This window comes from Orbicella faveolata, unplaced genomic scaffold, assembly GCF_042242905.1.
Source record: "Orbicella faveolata isolate gen_17 unplaced genomic scaffold, um_ofav_v1 contig_12, whole genome shotgun sequence".
Lineage (NCBI taxonomy): Eukaryota > Metazoa > Cnidaria > Anthozoa > Scleractinia > Merulinidae > Orbicella > Orbicella faveolata.
In genome coordinates, this window is record NW_028301539.1 from 4,914,307 (window position 1) to 4,932,590 (window position 18,284).

Consider the following 18,284-nt stretch of genomic DNA (forward strand, 5'->3'; position numbering starts at 1 on the left):
TTGACAGACAGTCAATATTTCTATGGGGGACTAATACAATATTTCTTATTTTTGTGTTCTTTTACGTATACCAAAATGCGTCATCTGTAGCAGGCGTTCGATGGTCGAAGAAGCACTGTAATCATCACTCAAAATGAACAGATAACTCGAAAATACACTGTCCGCAATTGGTTCTAGTCCATTGCACTCATGTCTTTCCCAAATTTTCACAGACAGACAGATAATGAGGCCGCACCCACCCCCGCCAAATAACGTGACCTTCCCGTTTTGTTGACAAGCGAATTAAATTAGGGAGAGTAAATTTCACTTCCGTCTTTATTAACCTGACAGCTGACTAAATCCAAGAACTCCCACAACTCCGGTAAATGGTCCTTAGCGATTACACAACTCTGACATCTTTGGCTTTAAAAAGAAATCTACGGAGAACAAGAGGGACTTAAAGGCGCGATGTCTTTGATCGGTTTGTACCCGTGTGCGAATATCTCTGTTCCGACTGCATTGAGCATCACTTCAGCTTCGTTCTGCTCTGTTCTCACGGCTACAACAGTCACGGGCAACTTTCTTGTACTCCTGGCCGTCATTATCGATCCAAATCGCAATCTGCGATCTCCGTTCAACTTCCTCGTGGCTAATTTAGCGACGGCAGATTTAGTCGTGGGATGTTTCGCGCTACCGATGTCGGTCGACTTCTACGTGCGCGAGGCCTTAAGCCATCACCCGACACTTCTCCGCCGAGACCATGCTAGACGGGTTGGATCTTTCATCTCTACGACCGCGTCGCTGCTGAGTTTGGCTGCCTTGACTGTAGACAGATTCATTGCTATCACCGACCCACTGAAATACAAGAGCAGGCTGACTATAAGAAGGGCGGCCATCGCTTCAGTTGCTCTTTGGGTCTTTTCCATCGGATTTGCCCTTCTTTACTTCAAGGTGGGTTATTTGAAGTACCAGTTCTTCTTCGCTAGCACAGCAGTGGTAGCTACATTTGCAGTGCTGTGCCTCACTTATGCGAAAGTCTTCAGGAACTTCAAGCATCAAATTAAGTACTGGGACTCTCTACACGATGGCCATGAACAAGACAACCAAGTTAAGAAGAGAGCGATGAAATGGGAGAAGAAAATTACAAAAACTTTCCTGATCATGCTCGCGCTATTCATCTGTTGTTTTCTTCCGTCACTGGTCCTCATTTACGTGATCAGCTTTTGCGGGACCTGCAACTGTGTCTTTATTCATTGGGCAAGGGATATAAATTACATTTTAATCATGGCGAATTCAAGCATGAACCCTTTCGTTTTCGCATGGCGGCTGCAACCGTACCGTAAAGCCTTCGCTAAAATATTGACGTGCGGCAAGATTATGCGAAGGCTGCGTTCAGTCTCCGCACAGTTGAACCTTTCAATGAACTCTTTAGGAGCGATTTCTGGAACATACAACATATCAAGCGACAATCCATCAAGTTAGATTGTGTTTCAGTATCAACACTTTGTCGATAAAAAGTACATTTGAAGATAGCTATTGCGTTTTCAAGCGGGTATCAAACCCGTGAAATTTGCATTGGGAATGTTTCGGAATTGTTCGCTAATGTAAATATTTACAATTCTAAATGTATCTATATCATTTTCAAGGACACATTGGAAATTAGTAAAAAACTTTAAAAAGCAACTGGGATATTTATAGTGCAGTTTTAGATTTTATTTCAATACTTTGCGGAAGAAATCTCGGCGGGTCAACATGAGTTTGTCATAACTCGTTACGAACGAACTATAACTTGTCAGCTTGTTTACGCAAAATATTTATTCAGCCGTAACGCGGTTTAATCTTCTTTAGCTCGTATGAAAATACGATATTAGTTATATTATTGCCCAACTTGTCTAATGCATTTAATATTAGTCTCCTCAGGAGACCAAGCACGCATCGAAGTATTGAACTCAGTGCTTGGCTGGGGTCACATCGCGATCGCATTTTGTTGTAAAGTGGCAAGGTGATAATGTTTTTTAATTTATAAACATCTAATTCAGTTTAAGGCTTTGAAAGACTACATTTTTTGGTCTTTGTAGACGAAAATAATGTTTAAAATACTTAGTTTCTTCCGGGGAATGTAGCCATGATATATTTAACAAAATAACTGGAAGTAATTTGTTAAAAATTAAAAGAATCCTCAGACAATCTACCGTTGTCACGATTACTGATGACATTACGCGACGAACATGCATTTGATTCAGTAACTGACAGCAGGAAGTGGAACCGTCGTTGACCTTTTTCGACGTTTCTCGTTTCGAAACTGAAGACAAGTGATCTGCAACCCGCTGACAAACCGTCAATTGTGCACTTGTTTCGGTTTGATTATGAAAGTCAAGAAAGAGCGAGATCAAGAGTTAATATTAATAAAACTTAAATGACACTTGCGGTCATTGGCTTAATCTGAATTGAGAGATGACTGAAGCAAAATTAAAAAAGAGCAAAATATTCTAAAGTGAACGATATCAAAGCAAACGAAAATGTGAGATTTCTTCCACTAAATACACTTATAAAATGCTTACACTAAATGCTTAAAGAATTCACTTTTTCTGACAGCGGGATTTCAAATCTTCTAAAAGATCGGTTAAGGAATATCTAAATGGTTGTAGGCGCCAGAATTTGTGACATTTGTTCATGCTTCTTGCTTCGTGTTTGGTGTTAAAGTGCACCTAACCCCAAAAATTTTTTTTCGCTAGAACGAATCTACTTATTATTTGAAATAGTTCTGCGAAGAAATTTTTGGATTCCGTTAAATCCTCGATTTTCTGTGCCACGACGAAATCTCGAAAATAGCTCCAAAACACCGCCATTTTGTTTCACGACCGAGTTTGAGGAGAATGGGTCCAGCGGCTCTTGTGACGTCTACCCAGGAAGGTTGGATATCTCATTTCCTCTCATTTCCTTCAGGATGGTGCAATACACATTCGAAAAGTGCGCAGAAACGCCTTCCAGAGGCGCTATCGGCTGTTGCAGCAATATTCCAGATTTAAAGAAAGATATACTGTACAATTTACTGACGATGATCGGCTAATGGTGCAATAAAGACGTAAACGATGGTTGATTTTGTCGAACCGAAACAAGCGAACTGAATCTGTGAGAACCATTGAAGAACTCTCACTGGAATTTGTTCCGCAGACTTTCGAACGCTATTTTCATAAATTTTCTGCTTAAAGCTAACCAGCAATTTGTAGAAATACCACCGACAACCTATATCTTCCAATCCCGCAGTATTTATAACATAACCGGCAACGTTGTGTGATCCGGTCATGATCAAGAAGCGTTATACTGATATGTAAATAGATCGCAACTGTACGCCGCTAACCAACACTTATTTCTCTTTCGATTTAGATGAAAGTCGAAGATTAATCCTCTAGAATTACATGATAACAAAATTGTTAGACTCACAGAGTTTTTCGAAGGTTTGAAAATCAGCAGTGTGACAAAGATTCTGTGCAATAGCGTCGAAAATATGACCGCGTAACATTATCTCCGGACCGCTTAGGGAACACACCCTTTTCGCTTACCCGACGAATTTCACTCCAAACTTTGAGAACAATTTACATTGGTTATTTGGAGTTACGACTTAAAACGTGTGACAATGTGAAATCGGTAATTGCATGAAATGTTTCCTTCCGCCTTGCTTCCCGCAGCTTCAAAAATACAGCTCCAAACAATACGATTTTCAATCGATCGAAGCCAATGTTTTGGAGGTCATCAAGTCTCGAAAACTGCAACACGTACGTCGCTCTTATAAACATGAAGCATTCAACTGAAAGTAAAACACAAACTGGATTTAACAGAACCTTGACAAAATACATTCTCGGTAAGGACAAATGTAAACGGGCTATAAACACGCGTGGGAATCTTATGTTTAGTTGACGAAATTACCATCCAAAGCAGTCCTTGAGTTTTCTTTCCTGCTGTTCGTTTGCCTGCCCCTCCACTTCGTATCTAGCTTTCCATTCCTAATATACAAGCAGCTCGTCCGCAAAGACGTCTTCCCCGTCGTCGCTTGAAATATTGTAAATTGCTCTCAAAGCTCTAAGCAGTGAGTTCACAGTTGTCGAACGTGCTCGATCGAAGTTTATTTCGGAGCCTTCCGAATCGAAACTTAACTCTGACTCCAGTGACGAAAAAGAAATGATTCTGAGACAAAACTTGGACGTTTTAGTCCCAAAATACATCGGAACGATTAGTTTTGCATTCTATTTTCTCGAGCAAATACAGTGAGTTGACTGAGGCGCTATTGTGTTTGGTTCCTGGGTAGACGTCATCAGGTACCGCCGCCCCAGACTCCCTAAAACGCGGTCGTGAAACACTTAATCGCGACTTTGAAAGGGCATAGAAAATCGAGGATTCAACCAAATTCAAAAATTTCTTCGCCCAAATGCTTCAAATAAAGTCTAGATTTGTTTTAGCGAAAAAAAAATTTGGGGGTTAGGTGCACTTTAAGTTTTGCGTAACTAGTTTCTTTTGTTTTGTGCCCTTTTTGTATATGTTATGTTCATTTGCATACTCTATAAGTTCGGTTTGCGTGTAATTTATTTCAGTTAGTAGCGTCATTGGGTACTACGAGCGTCTCTGGTTTTCGGTTCGTCTTTGGTTTTTCACATTCGTCTTGTAAGTTTCTTCGTTTATTTCGCTTTGCCGCTTTTCTGCATTCTTCATGTTCGGTGGTTGTTAGTTATTTTATGTTCATTCCCGTGTTTGTAATTTTGTTATTTTCAGTTACCATGTTTCAATCATTGGGTGAAATAAATTTCTATGTAACGGAAGATCCGAAACGAGTTAAAAGCGTGTGCGACTTTATTCGTAAAAGACGAATCGGGTTTGTATTTATGGTCTATCATGATGTCTTCCGACGCTGCGGATGTTAATTTGTCCGTTTCTACAGGGAAGAGCGGTCAACCTGTTCAACGCACAAGTACACGTGTTCGTAAACCTAACTCTTCTTTGGATCACGAAGGAGTGTCACTTGAACGAATTCGAGAACTAAGAAAGAAGAGAGGAGGAGTGTTATCTTCTTTATCTGCTAAACGGAGAGAGATTGACAACCTTCTAACCGATGAAAGCAATTTGGAAGCAGTGAAAATAAAGCTGCCGGAAATTACGTCGTTGTTTCGCAAGTTTGCTGAAGCCCAGCACGCGTATCATGCGGCTTTGACTGACGAAGGTCAAAGGCAAGAATCAGAGGTCTATTTCGCTGAAATCGAAAGCAGTTTGGATTTCTTCTGTCAAACGGTAAACGATTGGTTACGGGTTACGGAAACGAATCTTCAGGATAACCTGGTAACGCCTGATGACAGTGCCTCTCAAGTTGGAATTGGTCTACGAAACAAGCCCAAACCCTCTGAGTGTGGATCTAGGTCAAGCAGGCTCTCCAAAACAAGCTCTATATCAGCTGCAAGAGCCAAAGAGGCAGCCCGCATCGCCGAACTTCGAGCCGAGGTACTTGCTTTAAATCAGCGCCATTCTCTTCAGGAGACGGAGCTACTCCTCAAACGTCAAGAGTACGAGCTTCAGCTGAAGAAAGATGAGCTGAACCTCAAAACGGAATACGCTAAGGCTCTGGCTAGAGAGGAAGCTTATGCCCAAGCAGAAGCAGGAAACTTTGTTCCAAACATAGTGCCGGCCTCTAACACTCTTGTTGATGTTCCAGATGTGTCCTCCAACACCAAGGTCACGTTGACCGATGGCATTAAAAGTTCACAGATTGTGCCTTCTGGAAAAAACGAGCAAGGATCAGTTAAAGCAAGTGTCAATTTGGCGCCTATCGACCAGGCGAGTGTTGCAAGCGGTTCAAGCTCGGGCTCCGAGAAATCTGGACTGAGCGACATGGCTTTTGATATTCTCGCACAACAGAATCGCGTTATGAAAGAGTTTGTGAGCCAACAACAAAGAAACTCGCTCCCAAGGAGACGTGTACCCGTGTTTACTGGCAATCCGCTGGATTATTGTACCTTCATTCGTGCCTTTGAAACTGTGATCGAGACTAGAGAGTCCGATTATGCCGGAAGACTCTATTACCTAGAACAGCATACGGCTGGCAGACCCCAGGAGTTAGTGCGCAGCTGTCTCTACATGAACGCTGAAGCAGGCTACCTAAAGGCAAGGAAGCTTTTGGAGAGTAAATTCGGTCAGAAGCATAAAATTGCAATGGCTCATGTGGATAAAGTGACGAATGGTCCTGCTATTAAGGCCGAAGACGCCGAAGCTCTAGAAGGTTTCGCCACTTTGCTGGCCAGTTGTACGAACACTCTTAAAGCTATTGGTTACTCCAGCAAGTTTGAAAGCCCGGATTGTATGCGGAAGATTATCGAGCGACTTCCTCCGAAACTGCAAGCTAGTTGGCGTGACAACGCTGACAAAATCCTCAACACCGAAGGGAGAGACATTTGTATTGATGACATTTCCCTGTTTGTTAAGCAGCAGGCCCGTGCTTTGTCCAATCCAGTCTTTGGAAAACTCCCTTTCTTGGAAAAGGAAAAGAAGAATAACAGGGACAGGGGCCTGAGATCTAAATCTGAGAAGCGTGGTGACAAGCAAATTGCCCTCGTTACCATTACTGATAAGAAGTCCCCCAGTACATCCAGTCGTGATTCGTCCAACTCAGCTAGCCCTTCGCAGAAGAAGTGCCCCTTTTGCAATGCAGATCATACTCTCGCTGAATGTTCCAGTTTCGCCAAAGTGCCCGATGTTGATCAGCGCGACTTCGTGATGAAGCAGCGGCTTTGCTTCTCTTGCTTGAATGGCGGCCACCAGTCCAAAGGTCGCTACAAGAAGAAACCCTGCAATCATTGCGACAGGAAACATGCCACTGTGTTGCATCCAAGTACCCCGGAAGTTGTTGTTGGAGTCAGAACACAACAAGACTCTGTTGGAACTGAGTGTGGAGAAGGCAGACCTCAATCTTTGAACAGCCAGTCGAACACTGTCCAGAACACGAACCAGAGCACTGGTGATCACTTCTGTGGCTTAACCACGATGGAAAGTTCCCCCGTTACTGCCTTGCCTATAGTGGCTGTAAAGGTTAAAGTTAAAGGCAGTCCTCTGTGCATCGAAACTTATGCGTTACTCGACAATGGTTCCAATTCCACCTTTTGTTCAGCTAGCCTGATGGAGCGCCTGATGGAGCGCCTGATGGTCGTCGGCAAGAAGACGAGACTAAAGCTAACCACCATGGATAGTAGTAAAGATGTAGTCACTGCTCTCGTTAACGACCTGGTGGTATCTGATCTAGACGAAAATGTTGCCATCCTCCTGCCTGACGTACTTTCCAGACCAGCTATGCCCGTAGGTAGGGACGAAACCCCAAAGCAAGAGGATGTTGAGCGATGGTCGCACCTTCAAGGCCATGTGTACTTATCCGATCTGAATTTCGGAGTGGATTTATTGATTGGAGCCGATGTTCCTGAAGCCTTGCAGCCGAGAGAAATAATCCCTGCTGCTGATGGGGACCCATATGCAACCAGAGTTGACCTCGGCTGGGTCATTAATGGTCCAACTGGGAGAAAGCAGAAGTATGTACCTTGCTCTAGTTTCTTCATTACGTCTAAGAAAACTCATCCTATGTGTGCAGCTTGTACTGATCTCGTAGATGCACCTTACTCCGATGGTCTAAGTATGTCAAGGGATGACCTCAAGTTTATGAACATTGTAGAGGACTCGGTTGTGCAGTGTGCAGATGATCATTACCAGGTTTCACTACCGTTAAGGAACCGCAACGTGAAATTGCCAGTAAATAGGAGTCAAGCTGAACGAAGTGCCTCTTACCTCAAACGCAAGCTTTCCAGTGATACGAAACTTCGTGAGGACTATGTTGCTTTCCTTGAGGAGGTTATCAGTGAGAGTTATGCAGAGAAGGTACCCCAGAACGTTCTGAATAGATCGGATGGTAAGGTGTGGTTTATTCCACACCACGGTGTCTACCATCATAAGAAGCCGGATAAAATACGCGTGGTTTTCAACTGTTCCGCCCAGTTTCATGGGACGTCTCTAAACAACGAGCTGTTCCAAGGACCAGACCTGACCAAGAGTCTAGTTGGTGTGCTAATTCGTTTTCGCCAGGATCCAGTTGCAGTAATGGGTGACGTTCAATCAATGTTTCACCAGGTGCGCGTTCCGAAAGAAGACAGAGATCTCTTGCGATTCCTTTGGTGGCCCAAAGGTGACTTCACTAAGAAGCTGGAAGAGTACCGAATGACTGTTCATCTTTTCGGCGCAGTTTCATCGCCGAGTTGTGCCAATTTTGCCATGCGACGGAATGCGGAAGACCACAAGCACGAATTCTCACCCTAAGGAATTTCTATGTTGACGATTGCCTGAAGTCCTTATCGTCGAGTTCTGCAGCAGTCAAGCATGTGGCTGATCTACGTAAACTTATGCTGATTGGCGGATTCAATTTGACCAAATGGGCAAGCAATGATCGACAAGTCTTAGAGTCCATTCCACCGGAAGAAAGAGCCAAGGACGTGAAGGAGCTTAATCTTGAATGCGATACGCTTCCCACAGAGAGAGCTTTGGGCGTGTCATGGTTTGTCGAGACGGATGCGTTCGGTTTTAAAGTAAACATCAAGGAGAAAGCTTGTACCAGACGTGGGATTCTCTCGGTCGTTAGTTCAGTCTACGATCCGCTCGGCATGGCTGCACCTTTCGTTCTCCCAGCAAAGCTTCTCCTTCAGGACTTATGCAGAAAAGGCCTCGGTTGGGATGATGAGATTCCGTGTTTTCACTTATCTCGTTGGCAGGCATGGCTTGCTGATCTGCCGAAGCTTTCTCAGCTCTCCGTCAACAGATGTGTTAAGGGTGCCGATCTAGGAGAAGAAGTAACCACTGAAATTCATCACTTCTGCGATGCTTCCCAGTGCGCTTATGGAGCTGTCTCATATCTTAGGGAAGTCAATTCAGACGGTCAGGCTCATTGCTCCTTTCTGGTTGGTAAATCCCGCCTCGCCCCTTTGAAGCAAATGAGTATTCCAAGATTGGAATTAGCAGCCGCGACTGTGTCAGTTCGTTTAAACAAGTTGTTGAAGAATGAACTGAAAATTCCAATAGATAAAATCACCTTCTGGACTGACAGCATGACTGTCCTGCGGTACATTGCGAATGCGTCCAAACGCTTCCACACTTACGTCGCTAACCAGGTTGCTATCATTAGAGGAGACTCGAGTCCTTCACAATGGAGATACATAGAATCCAAGTCCAATCCAGCCGACGATGCCTCACGAGGAACTTCTGCAGATGCATTCATTCGAAATGACCGTTGGATAAAGGGGCCAGATTTCCTTTTAAAGCCTCCTTCCGAATGGGTTAACCTACCAAAACACAGTACAGAGCTGTCTGGTGATGACCCGGAGGTGAAACGAGAGTCAAAATCCTTTGTTGTCGGTGCGCGTCCGAGTGAGATTCAGTCCAATGTCATTTCTATGGTCCAGTGGTTCTCATCCTGGCTCAAGTTATTGAAGTTCATCGCGCTTTGTCTTCGGTGCCAAAAGAGATTTATTACCAGGAAACGAAAGTCTACGCAAGACACCTTTGACAGAAGCTCCCAGATAGCCAGTTTGGAACCTTTGACCTGTTCAGAGATAAATGATGCAGAGAGAGAAGTAATCATGTTTGATCAGAGTCGTGCCTTCGCAGAAGAGAGAAGAGCCATCGAGAAAGGGAACTGTGTGAAGAAGTCAAGCGTCCTTGCAAAATTGGACCCGATTTTGGTGAACGGCCTTCTTCGTGTCGGTGGACGTCTAAGCAGAGCACCTCTGCATGATGACTCGAAGCACCAGATAATTATTGCCAAAGATTCTCCTCTTGCCCGGCTTCTGATCCAGCACTTTCACCAGAAGAGTGGTCACTCTGGCAGAGAATATGTTCTGTCCCTCTTGAGAGAAAGATTTTGGCTCATCCGTGCCAATCTTACCGTGCGAAGTGTACTTACATCCTGCTTTGGTTGCAGACGGCGTCAGGGCGCTGTTGGAGAGCAAAAGATTGCCGATTTGCCACGCCCTCGAGTGACCCCAGATCAACCCCCCTTCACTTGTGTGGGAATAGACTATTTTGGTCCCTTTCTTGTTCGTCAAAAGAGAAGTATGGTTAAACGCTATGGAGCTATCTTTACTTGTTTGGCTGTCAGAGCTGTTCACCTGGAGATTTCATATACGTTGGACACAGATTCCTTCATCCTGACACTTAGACGCTTCATTGCCCGAAGAGGTCAAGTGAAAGAGATACGTTCGGACAATGGAACAAATTTCACAGGGGCTGAAAAGGAGCTACGAGTCATGATTGAAGGCTGGAACCAAGCCAAGATCCACGAAGAGCTCTTACAGAAAGGCATCCTATGGTATTTCAATCCACCGGCGGCCTCGCATCATGGCGGCGCTTGGGAAAGAATGATAAGATCCACTCGAAAGATTCTGGGAAGCCTAGTTAAAGAGCAAACGCTCGACGATGAGAGCCTTCAAACTCTAATGTGTGAAACCGAGAGCATCATCAATGGCAGACCTTTAACTGCAGTCTCTGATGACCCAAAAGATTTGGAGTCCTTAACACCGAATCATCTATTGTTATTACGTCAGGAAGCTTCTCTTCCATCAGGTGTCTTCGAAAGAAATCAGTTGTATTCAAGGCGGAGGTGGCTGCAAGTTCAATATTTGGCTAACGTCTTCTGGTATAGATGGAAAAGAGAGTACCTTCCGTTGTTGCAGGAGCGCCAAAAGTGGTTACGCCCAAGGAGAAATCTCTCAGTAGGAGACACCGTTATTATTGTAGATGAGCAGTCGCCTAGGAATTTATGGCCGATTGGTCGAGTCAGTGAGGTTTACCCTGATAGCAGCGGTTTCGTTTGACGTGTCAAGGTCATAACAAAGAAGTCGACGCTGGAACGTCCAGTCGGAAAACTTTGTTTATTGGAGCAAGTTTAGAGCAACTTTGGAGACTTTGACTTGGAAACGCCCTATCAGGAAGCTGTGCCTACAAGAGTCAATTGAACAGCTTGGAGCGAAAGTTCCGTCACTGTTGTTGTTTTGCGTGACTGCTAAAGATCGTGTGACTTGCCTTCAAGGGAAGCACTCGAAAAAACGTTTCATAGCAGTATTTTTTGTTGATATTTTAAGGCGTCTAGACTTTAAGTGACTACCGCTTTGCGTTTTAATTACTTAAGTAATTCTGGGCCTGTTTGTTTCGTTGGTAAATACACGGTTTACACCTTCGTATTTAAGGGGCCGGAATGTAGGCGCCAGAATTTGTGACATTTGTTCATGCTTCTTGCTTCGTGTTTGGTGTTAAGTTTTGCGTAACTAGTTTCTTTTGTTTTGTGCCCTTTTTGTATATGTTATGTTCATTTGCATACTCTATAAGTTCGGTTTGCGTGTAATTTATTTCAGTTAGTAGCGTCATTGGGTACTACGAGCGTCTCTGGTTTTCGGTTCGTCTTTGGTTTTTCACATTCGTCTTGTAAGTTTCTTCGTTTATTTCGCTTTGCCGCTTTTCTGCATTCTTCATGTTCGGTGGTTGTTAGTTGTTTTATGCTCATTCCCGTGTTTGTAATTTTGTTATTTTCAGTTACCGTGTTTCGATCATTGGGTGAAATAAATTTCTATGTAACGGAAGATCCGAAACGAGTTAAAAGCGTGTGCGACTTTAATGGTAGTGAAATAAAATAAAATAAAACAAGATAAAAATAAATCACTTGATCATATGGCAAGGTAGTGTTCAGGAAAATCCGAACGTTTTGATTGGTTCTGTCTTGGTCGGGATTTTGCTGTCTTTTGTTGGTGTCATGAACTGTTAACATTAATTTTAGGCCATTTGCATGATGGCGTCATTTGACTACAAATACCAAAATCCTTCACTTTTTCTGTTTCTTATGCTAATCGGGGCAATTGTTATTTAAACTCAACCGGGAATTCAAAATTTAAATAATAAAGAAAAAACGAAAGGAATTCTGGTAGTTGTAGTCAAATGACGACAACGTGCAAATCTGCTATTGACGTCATTTTGACCAAAAAATCTGCGAAACCTTGTTAAGGATACTTGAAACCCTTAGCTGACTAAACGTTGAGCCCGCGATAGTTGCCGCTGACTGAAACAATATGGCGTCCTCCGGTGACAACGCAAGAGTGAAGGTTTGTTTTGTGTTTTGGAAAAATTCAAAATGTTTTTTCCTTTCACTGAGAAAAAATTATTCCATTTCGTTTTCTAAAGGGTATGACAATCGTAAAGCCAGTCATATTTGGAAATGTGTCGCACTACTTTGGAAAAAAACGGGAAAGCGACGGTCACACACACGGGTGGACAGTGTTTCTTCGACCTTTCAAGAATGAGGTGTGTAACACTCGTTGAACACGGTTACAGACCAGAATTTATGTTTTTTTTAATGAAGTTTTAGGGTATGAAAATAGCTAGTTTGCAACCCAGGGAAATCTAAATTTCACTAGAAAAGAGTCCCATCAAGATGCAACAAATCCTTTCAATAGACCATTTTACAGTTGTCTGCTCAGTGACCTGGCCTTTGTATGGCAGCGAGGCTAGAGTTGACCTTGTTTTGATACAGACCTCACTGCTTTTGTTGTGTAAAACAAGTTGTTCTGACGCTAACTAGGTGCATTTACATGACAAAAGCAGTGAGGTCTGTATCAAAACAAGGTCAACTCTAGCCTCGCTGCCATACAAAGGCCAGGTCACTGAGCAGACAACTGTAAAATGGTCTATTTGTAACTACGATTTTAGATGAAAGTATATGTAATATCCCAGAGAATTCTTTTGTCTTTTCCTCCAGCTCATAATGTGAAATCATGTCTTGAATGGTTCTACTGAAGTGGGTTATTAAAAAACTCACAGACAAACAGAGGGACAAGTGTACAATTTATTGATAGATAGATAGATTGATTGATTGGTTGATTAATAGATTGATTGATTGATTGATTGATTGATTGATTGATGGATTGATTGATTGATTGATGGATTGATTGATCAATAGTTTATCATTATTGACTAGCCGACTGACTAATTAAATGGCTAATTGAGAACAGTAGGGGCTGAGTGGAGAGGCATTCTTTTATTTACAGAGTGCTGTTGAAAGTTGTCAACAGTTCAACCATGAAGCATTTTTTAAATCAAGTTATGTTTTGTAGGACATGTCAAGTTATGTGAAAAAAGTTCACTTTAAACTTCATGAAAGTTATGCTAATCCCTTGAGAGGTAAGAGATGTGAGGACTAATGAATCAGTTTTCAGTGGATATTTTTGACTCTCCAGTCACCAGATTTATGTTAACTGCTTTTATTTTTAGGATATAAATACATTTTCATTGGTAGTAGATAGGGCTTTCCTTAAGTTCTAGAAGACTGACATACATAACCAAGGAAGAAGGTTAGCAGGACAGGCAACCATTTTTCTTTGCGAGCCTGGGACATTTTGACTTCTTCAATTACGAGACCGCGACTTCAAAGTGGTTTGAATGCAAGCTTGAGACATTTAGATTCTAAGATGTTCAGATGCTGTATATGAAAAAAAACACACTGGTGCTTTGATACTCTCTTAGGCTTGCTAGGAATCTCGTCTGTAAGAAAGCTTTGCGAAAAAATTGAGACTGTGAGACACACATAACCGCTAAAAAAAGCGCCATGTTTTTTGAAGGACCATTGGGTGATTCCAGAAAATATCCATATCCTACTAGGGGTGGCATGAACATTTTAACCCCACCCTCCCTTGCCATCGGAACTTCCAAAATGTGCTACCGCCTATGCCCTCCAAATTCCAAAATCATTAACCCCTCCTCCCCTCCGGAATTTCTGATTTTTTCCAGTCCTTTAGAATTCCTGTTTGACTGCCTAAAATTTCTAATGAGCAAACAGCAAACTTGCACTTTTTCCCCCTCCAAGAAAATTCTGCTCACAATTTTCAGCCAAGCAAACAAGCAACTCAAGTTTGTACCTTTCCTTTCTAAGTGTTATATCTTGAAGTTGCTTAACACCAAATAAAAGTTTTTGTTTTCAGTTCATTAGCTTCATATTTTCAGGAGAGTAGACCAACACCTACCTGGTCGATCTCTACCCTGCTTCCGCATTCGGTTCATGCTTCATTTACAAACTAGAACAGTTTTTAGATCAGCAATTTCAAGTCAAGATTTTACCGTCTTCTCCCTCTAGAAATTCAGAGTTGAACCCCCCAATGCATTTGAAATTCCAAACTGCATAACCCCTCCTCCTCCATGCCTTCAGAATTCCAGTCCAAGAAGCCCCCCCTCTCTCAGAATTCCTGTGGTAGGGTATGAATATTTTCTGGAATCATCCATTCGCACCGCTAGATCTTCTTAAAACAGTACCGTGTTATGTTTTGGAACAAAATGCCTCACTCTGTCACATTGCCTCCTCGCAACAAAATCCTTCAATATCTTCTATAGTTGGTTTCATAACACTGTTGGGTTATAAACCTACTACAGCTGGGCCTCCACTAATGGCCCTGCAGTGACCACCTCTCTACAACAGCCACTTTCTTTTGTCCCAGTGGATGGTCCATACATTCTCTCTTATTTTAACCTCTCTACAACAGCCACCTCTCCACAATGGCAACAGCCACCAAAGTATGTCCCAAACTACCAAAATAACTTCTCCATAATGGCCAGTTATCAATGACTGATGAATGCTGTATACAAATCCCCATGTTATATAGTAAAAGGTCACACAACTTCATCCCACCACCCCTACCACCCCTACCATCCCTACCACCCCTACCCCCCATGTGTAATGGCCACATCCCAACAAGAGTGACTTTTCTTAGTCCCAAAGGTGTCCATTGTGGAGAGGTTTGACTGTTTATCAGAGTTGTCTCTCACTCCAGTATGTGGAGAAAATATTTGTATTTTCACTGCCATGCAGATGTTTTCTGTTGAAATTTTTCTCTACAAACTAAAGTAGCTATAGCTACCCACATATACCAGACAAACTAACAGTGCACTAACTAACATTTGCGTTTTTCTTATTGAACAGTTGTAACAAAACCTCCGTATGAAGTGAATGAGTCAGGCTGGGGAGAATTTGAAATACAGATCAAAATCTTCTTCATGGATCAGGCAGAGAGACCAGTTAGTTTACACAGCTCTTATGTCTAATGGAAACTGCTAAAATCATCAGTCCTGCGGCAGATGTTTTCTACTCTTTCATGAGTTAGATTTCTAACAAATTATTTTTCTTATGCAATAATCTTTTTTTAATTTTTTAATTTGCTTGCATCATTATTTTGGTCTTCTCTTCAATGTAAAATGCATACTATTCTAAAATAAAATATTTTGTAGTATATTTATGTTAGAAATAAGAGGAGCATTTTGTATGGTACATGTATCTAAATTTAATGATATAAAAAGCTTATTTGAAAGATAGCAGATACCTATGCAAAAGTGAAGCAAAAAAAGTTGTAGTAGAAAAACAAACCACTTATACTTAGCCTACTATGGGGTTTACTAACCAGAGAAGAACTTTGTTAACCTTTCTCGAGACATAATATTTATTTTTCCTGGCCTTTTTTTTTTTTTGTTCTTCTTTTCAGGTGACATTTTATCATCTTTTGAAGCTTTTCCAAACAGAATCTGCTCTTGCCTCTGGAAAGAAGCAGTTGGTTTCTGAGTTCTATGATGAGATTGTGAGTGAAATAAGTTGTTTAATAGACCAACAGGCGCTGCTCATTTTGAATTCACTGTTATTGCTGATAGGCTGTAAATGCAGCCACTAAATATTGGAATCCTCTTAATTACGTCAAGAAATATTATAATAAATTACTGCTTGACTCGGTCATTTGTTTCATGCATAACAGCTTAATGCATGCTTTGCTCAAGTGAACTTCACACAGGAGATGATCATACGTGTATGTTTTAGGTAAAAAGGTGAACTCTGCATATGAGCCAAGTGGCCCAACAGGCCAGCATAATTTATCTCTCCAGTTTCTGTCACATCAAGCGACTAGGAGTATTTCTTCTCCCCCCCCCCCCCCCCTGGATGGGATGCTAGTCCATCACAGGGTTACCCCATAGCAGTGCATCCCCTGGTACCCACTTATACACCTAAGTTGAGTTAGGCATTGTGAGAGTAAAGTGTCTTGCCTAAGAACACAACACAAATGTCCCCAGCCAGGGCTCGAACCATGACCACTCGATCCTGTGCCAAGCACAGTAACTAAGAGGCCACCGTGCCTGCCACTAAGTTTGCTTTCTTGAAGTAGTTTATTCAAGTGAGAGCAAATCTTTAATGGTACTTTTGTCCCTAAATTTTATTTAGGCCAACAGTGGACTTTTCCAATAGACACAACTAGCCTTGCAAAATTATTTCATCAAGATTAGGTCCTTGATTAGTTTCCATCTTTGGTAAAATGTTGCAATAGTAGAACAGAATATTGTATCATTTCATGTGGATGGTTTGTTTTCCAGATTTTCCAAGACCCCACACAGATGATGCATCAATGCTTACTGAGTGCAAGACAGTTGCCGCCAATAAAACACGAGTCAGACTGTAAGTAGAGTCATAGTGTTATGGTCGACGCAGACTTCAATTTTCAAAACTTCCTGACTTTTTCTTGATAAAAGTAAAATTTCTGATCAAACAAAGAAGACAATTTTAGATTAGTATCATTCGTACAGCCATCCTTTCCACCCATTTATTAAAGACTCGTATGTTTTCAACAAATTCATCGTCTTCATTAAGAAAAAAAAAACATCTTTGAGATCACAGTGAGCTGAAATGTTTCTTCCAGCTTTCAAATGTATTTAAAAATCAGCGGCGTTATAATTTCAATTTTGTTTGACTTTTCTTCAAAATGTCAGTTTTTCGTGACTCACAATAATATAATTTAAATTTTCCCCGACTTTTCTTCAAAATGTCAAATTTCTCTGACTCGATAAAATTCCCTGACTTTTCCCTGACCTTGAAGAATTTTTTTTCACCCTAACCATTTCCTAATTCTTGGCAACCTTGGAACAAATAATCCATTTCTTGTGGTAATAAACATTTATTTTTAATTTGTATTCTTCTGCACAAAGGGGCTGAAATTGAACAAAGAACAACGGCGTCCATTGGCGGTGCCCGACAAAAGATCGGCAAAGAAATCAGCGAGTTACACGAGAAGCTTAAAGTCTGCAAGGACGCCATTCACCAAATGAAAGCTGAAATAGCCAAACTGGAACAACAAGATCAAGAGAGCCAGGACCCCACCACGGCGCCGGCTGTTTTACAATAAGGAAGTGTTGTGTTCGGCAAATTATCCGAAGATCTACCGATAATTTCCGATTATAGTTTCCGATTATAGTTTCCGATTATTATCGAGCACGTCAGAAGTTGGTATTCCAGCTTGTTATCATCAGCATATGTACTGTTGCTTAGCAACTTTCAGCGGGCTCAGACTGTTACATCAATCAAATAGGGAAACTCTGAGCAACTTACACATCAAGTAAGAAAATACTTGTCGTGCAGTCATTTTGTAATATACGAACCGAATATATTCCACATTGCGATGGAAAGGAGTAGCGCAACTTTCTTTTCTCCTGTATTTATTTCCAGTGAATAAATATTGAGTCTTAGGCTTATAAAACGCTTGCCTTTAGATCAGACCTGAAGATTTGGGAAAGCATTTAAGTAATCGATATTGTTTTCATAAATTGCTCGATGTTATTATTATACAAATTATTTAATATATGTATTAGTTTAGCTAATAATCATCCGCCATTTGACCCGCAAAAATCCAGATCCGTTGCATTGTTGCGTTTTTGCCTGCAATCCACATTGATAGCTTCTGATCCTGTCGTACCAACAAAAACGCACTCTACTCTTTTTTTTTTCTATAACAATATTGTTTTTCCGGCCCAGGCTGAACATTGCTGAAAATATTCTTGTCAATATTCTTGGATTAGATAAAGGAATACAAAGTAGACTATGACGATAAAACGTCAGATTTATCTGTCCTATCATGTACATTGATGGCTTTGAAGTAATTTTGGAGCCAGACTGCACGAAAAGATGGTAAGCCTAATGTGACTTACGGAACTTCTTTCAGAAAGGTTATTAAAACTGAACATACGGCTAGTTCTGAGTTTGTTGTTTGTGGCTAGTTTTGCCGTTTAGAGAAAAGGATGAGTTTTATACGGTTTAGTTAGAAACATAATTGTATTGTATTTACGAATGTTCAACACACAAAATTATATTCTTTTCTAAATCCCAGTCTCTGGTTTATTTTTAAAATATTCTTAAAATTTCACAAATTTCAGCTTCAGTATTCCTAGAAAAT

General features: G+C 41.5%; 4 protein-coding genes across 4 annotated transcripts; all 4 read left to right on the forward strand.

The window, feature by feature from the left end:
• Positions 1-35: 35 nt before the first annotated feature.
• Positions 36-2,168, forward strand: LOC110063676 (adenosine receptor A1-like). Its single transcript, XM_020770676.2, has one exon. The coding sequence runs from the start codon at positions 448-450 to the stop codon at positions 1,459-1,461; it is 1,014 nt and encodes a 337-aa protein (XP_020626335.2). The 5' UTR covers positions 36-447; the 3' UTR covers positions 1,462-2,168.
• A 1,282-nt stretch (positions 2,169-3,450) lies between these two features.
• Positions 3,451-8,318, forward strand: LOC149116247 (uncharacterized). The gene has a single exon (XM_089282179.1). It carries the CDS (start codon positions 4,867-4,869, stop codon positions 8,314-8,316), a length of 3,450 nt encoding a protein of 1,149 aa, XP_089138305.1. The 5' UTR covers positions 3,451-4,866; the 3' UTR covers positions 8,317-8,318.
• Positions 8,319-8,399: 81 nt separating this feature from the next.
• On the forward strand, positions 8,400-10,862 carry LOC149116248 (uncharacterized). The gene has a single exon (XM_089277411.1). The coding sequence runs from the start codon at positions 8,400-8,402 to the stop codon at positions 10,860-10,862; it is 2,463 nt and encodes an 820-aa protein (XP_089133537.1).
• Positions 10,863-12,035: 1,173 nt separating this feature from the next.
• Positions 12,036-18,082, forward strand: LOC110063781 (YEATS domain-containing protein 4-like). Its single transcript, XM_020770778.2, has 7 exons — positions 12,036-12,140; positions 12,220-12,339; positions 13,149-13,215; positions 15,005-15,099; positions 15,561-15,653; positions 16,435-16,516; positions 17,044-18,082. Exons 1-7 carry the CDS (start codon positions 12,108-12,110, stop codon positions 17,238-17,240), a joined length of 687 nt encoding a protein of 228 aa, XP_020626437.2. The 5' UTR covers positions 12,036-12,107; the 3' UTR covers positions 17,241-18,082.
• Positions 18,083-18,284: the final 202 nt, after the last annotated feature.

What these genes read in the sequence shown, in the direction of transcription:
- LOC110063781 (XM_020770778.2), top strand. Translation starts at nt 12,108, where the DNA reads ATGGCGTCCTCCGGTGACAACGCAAGAGTGAAG. An exon ending in TTCGACCTTTCAAGAATGAG is followed by an intron (nt 12,340 to 13,148) that starts GTGTGTAACACT and finishes TATGTTTTGTAG; the next exon opens with GACATGTCAAGTTATGTGAA. An exon ending in CTGAGTTCTATGATGAGATT is followed by an intron (nt 15,654 to 16,434) that starts GTGAGTGAAATA and finishes TTTGTTTTCCAG; the next exon opens with ATTTTCCAAGACCCCACACA.
- LOC149116247 (XM_089282179.1), top strand. Translation starts at nt 4,867, where the DNA reads ATGATGTCTTCCGACGCTGCGGATGTTAATTTGTCCGTTTCTACAGGG.
- LOC110063676 (XM_020770676.2), top strand. Translation starts at nt 448, where the DNA reads ATGTCTTTGATCGGTTTGTACCCGTGTGCGAATATCTCTGTTCCGACT.
- LOC149116248 (XM_089277411.1), top strand. Translation starts at nt 8,400, where the DNA reads ATGCTGATTGGCGGATTCAATTTGACCAAATGGGCAAGCAATGATCGA.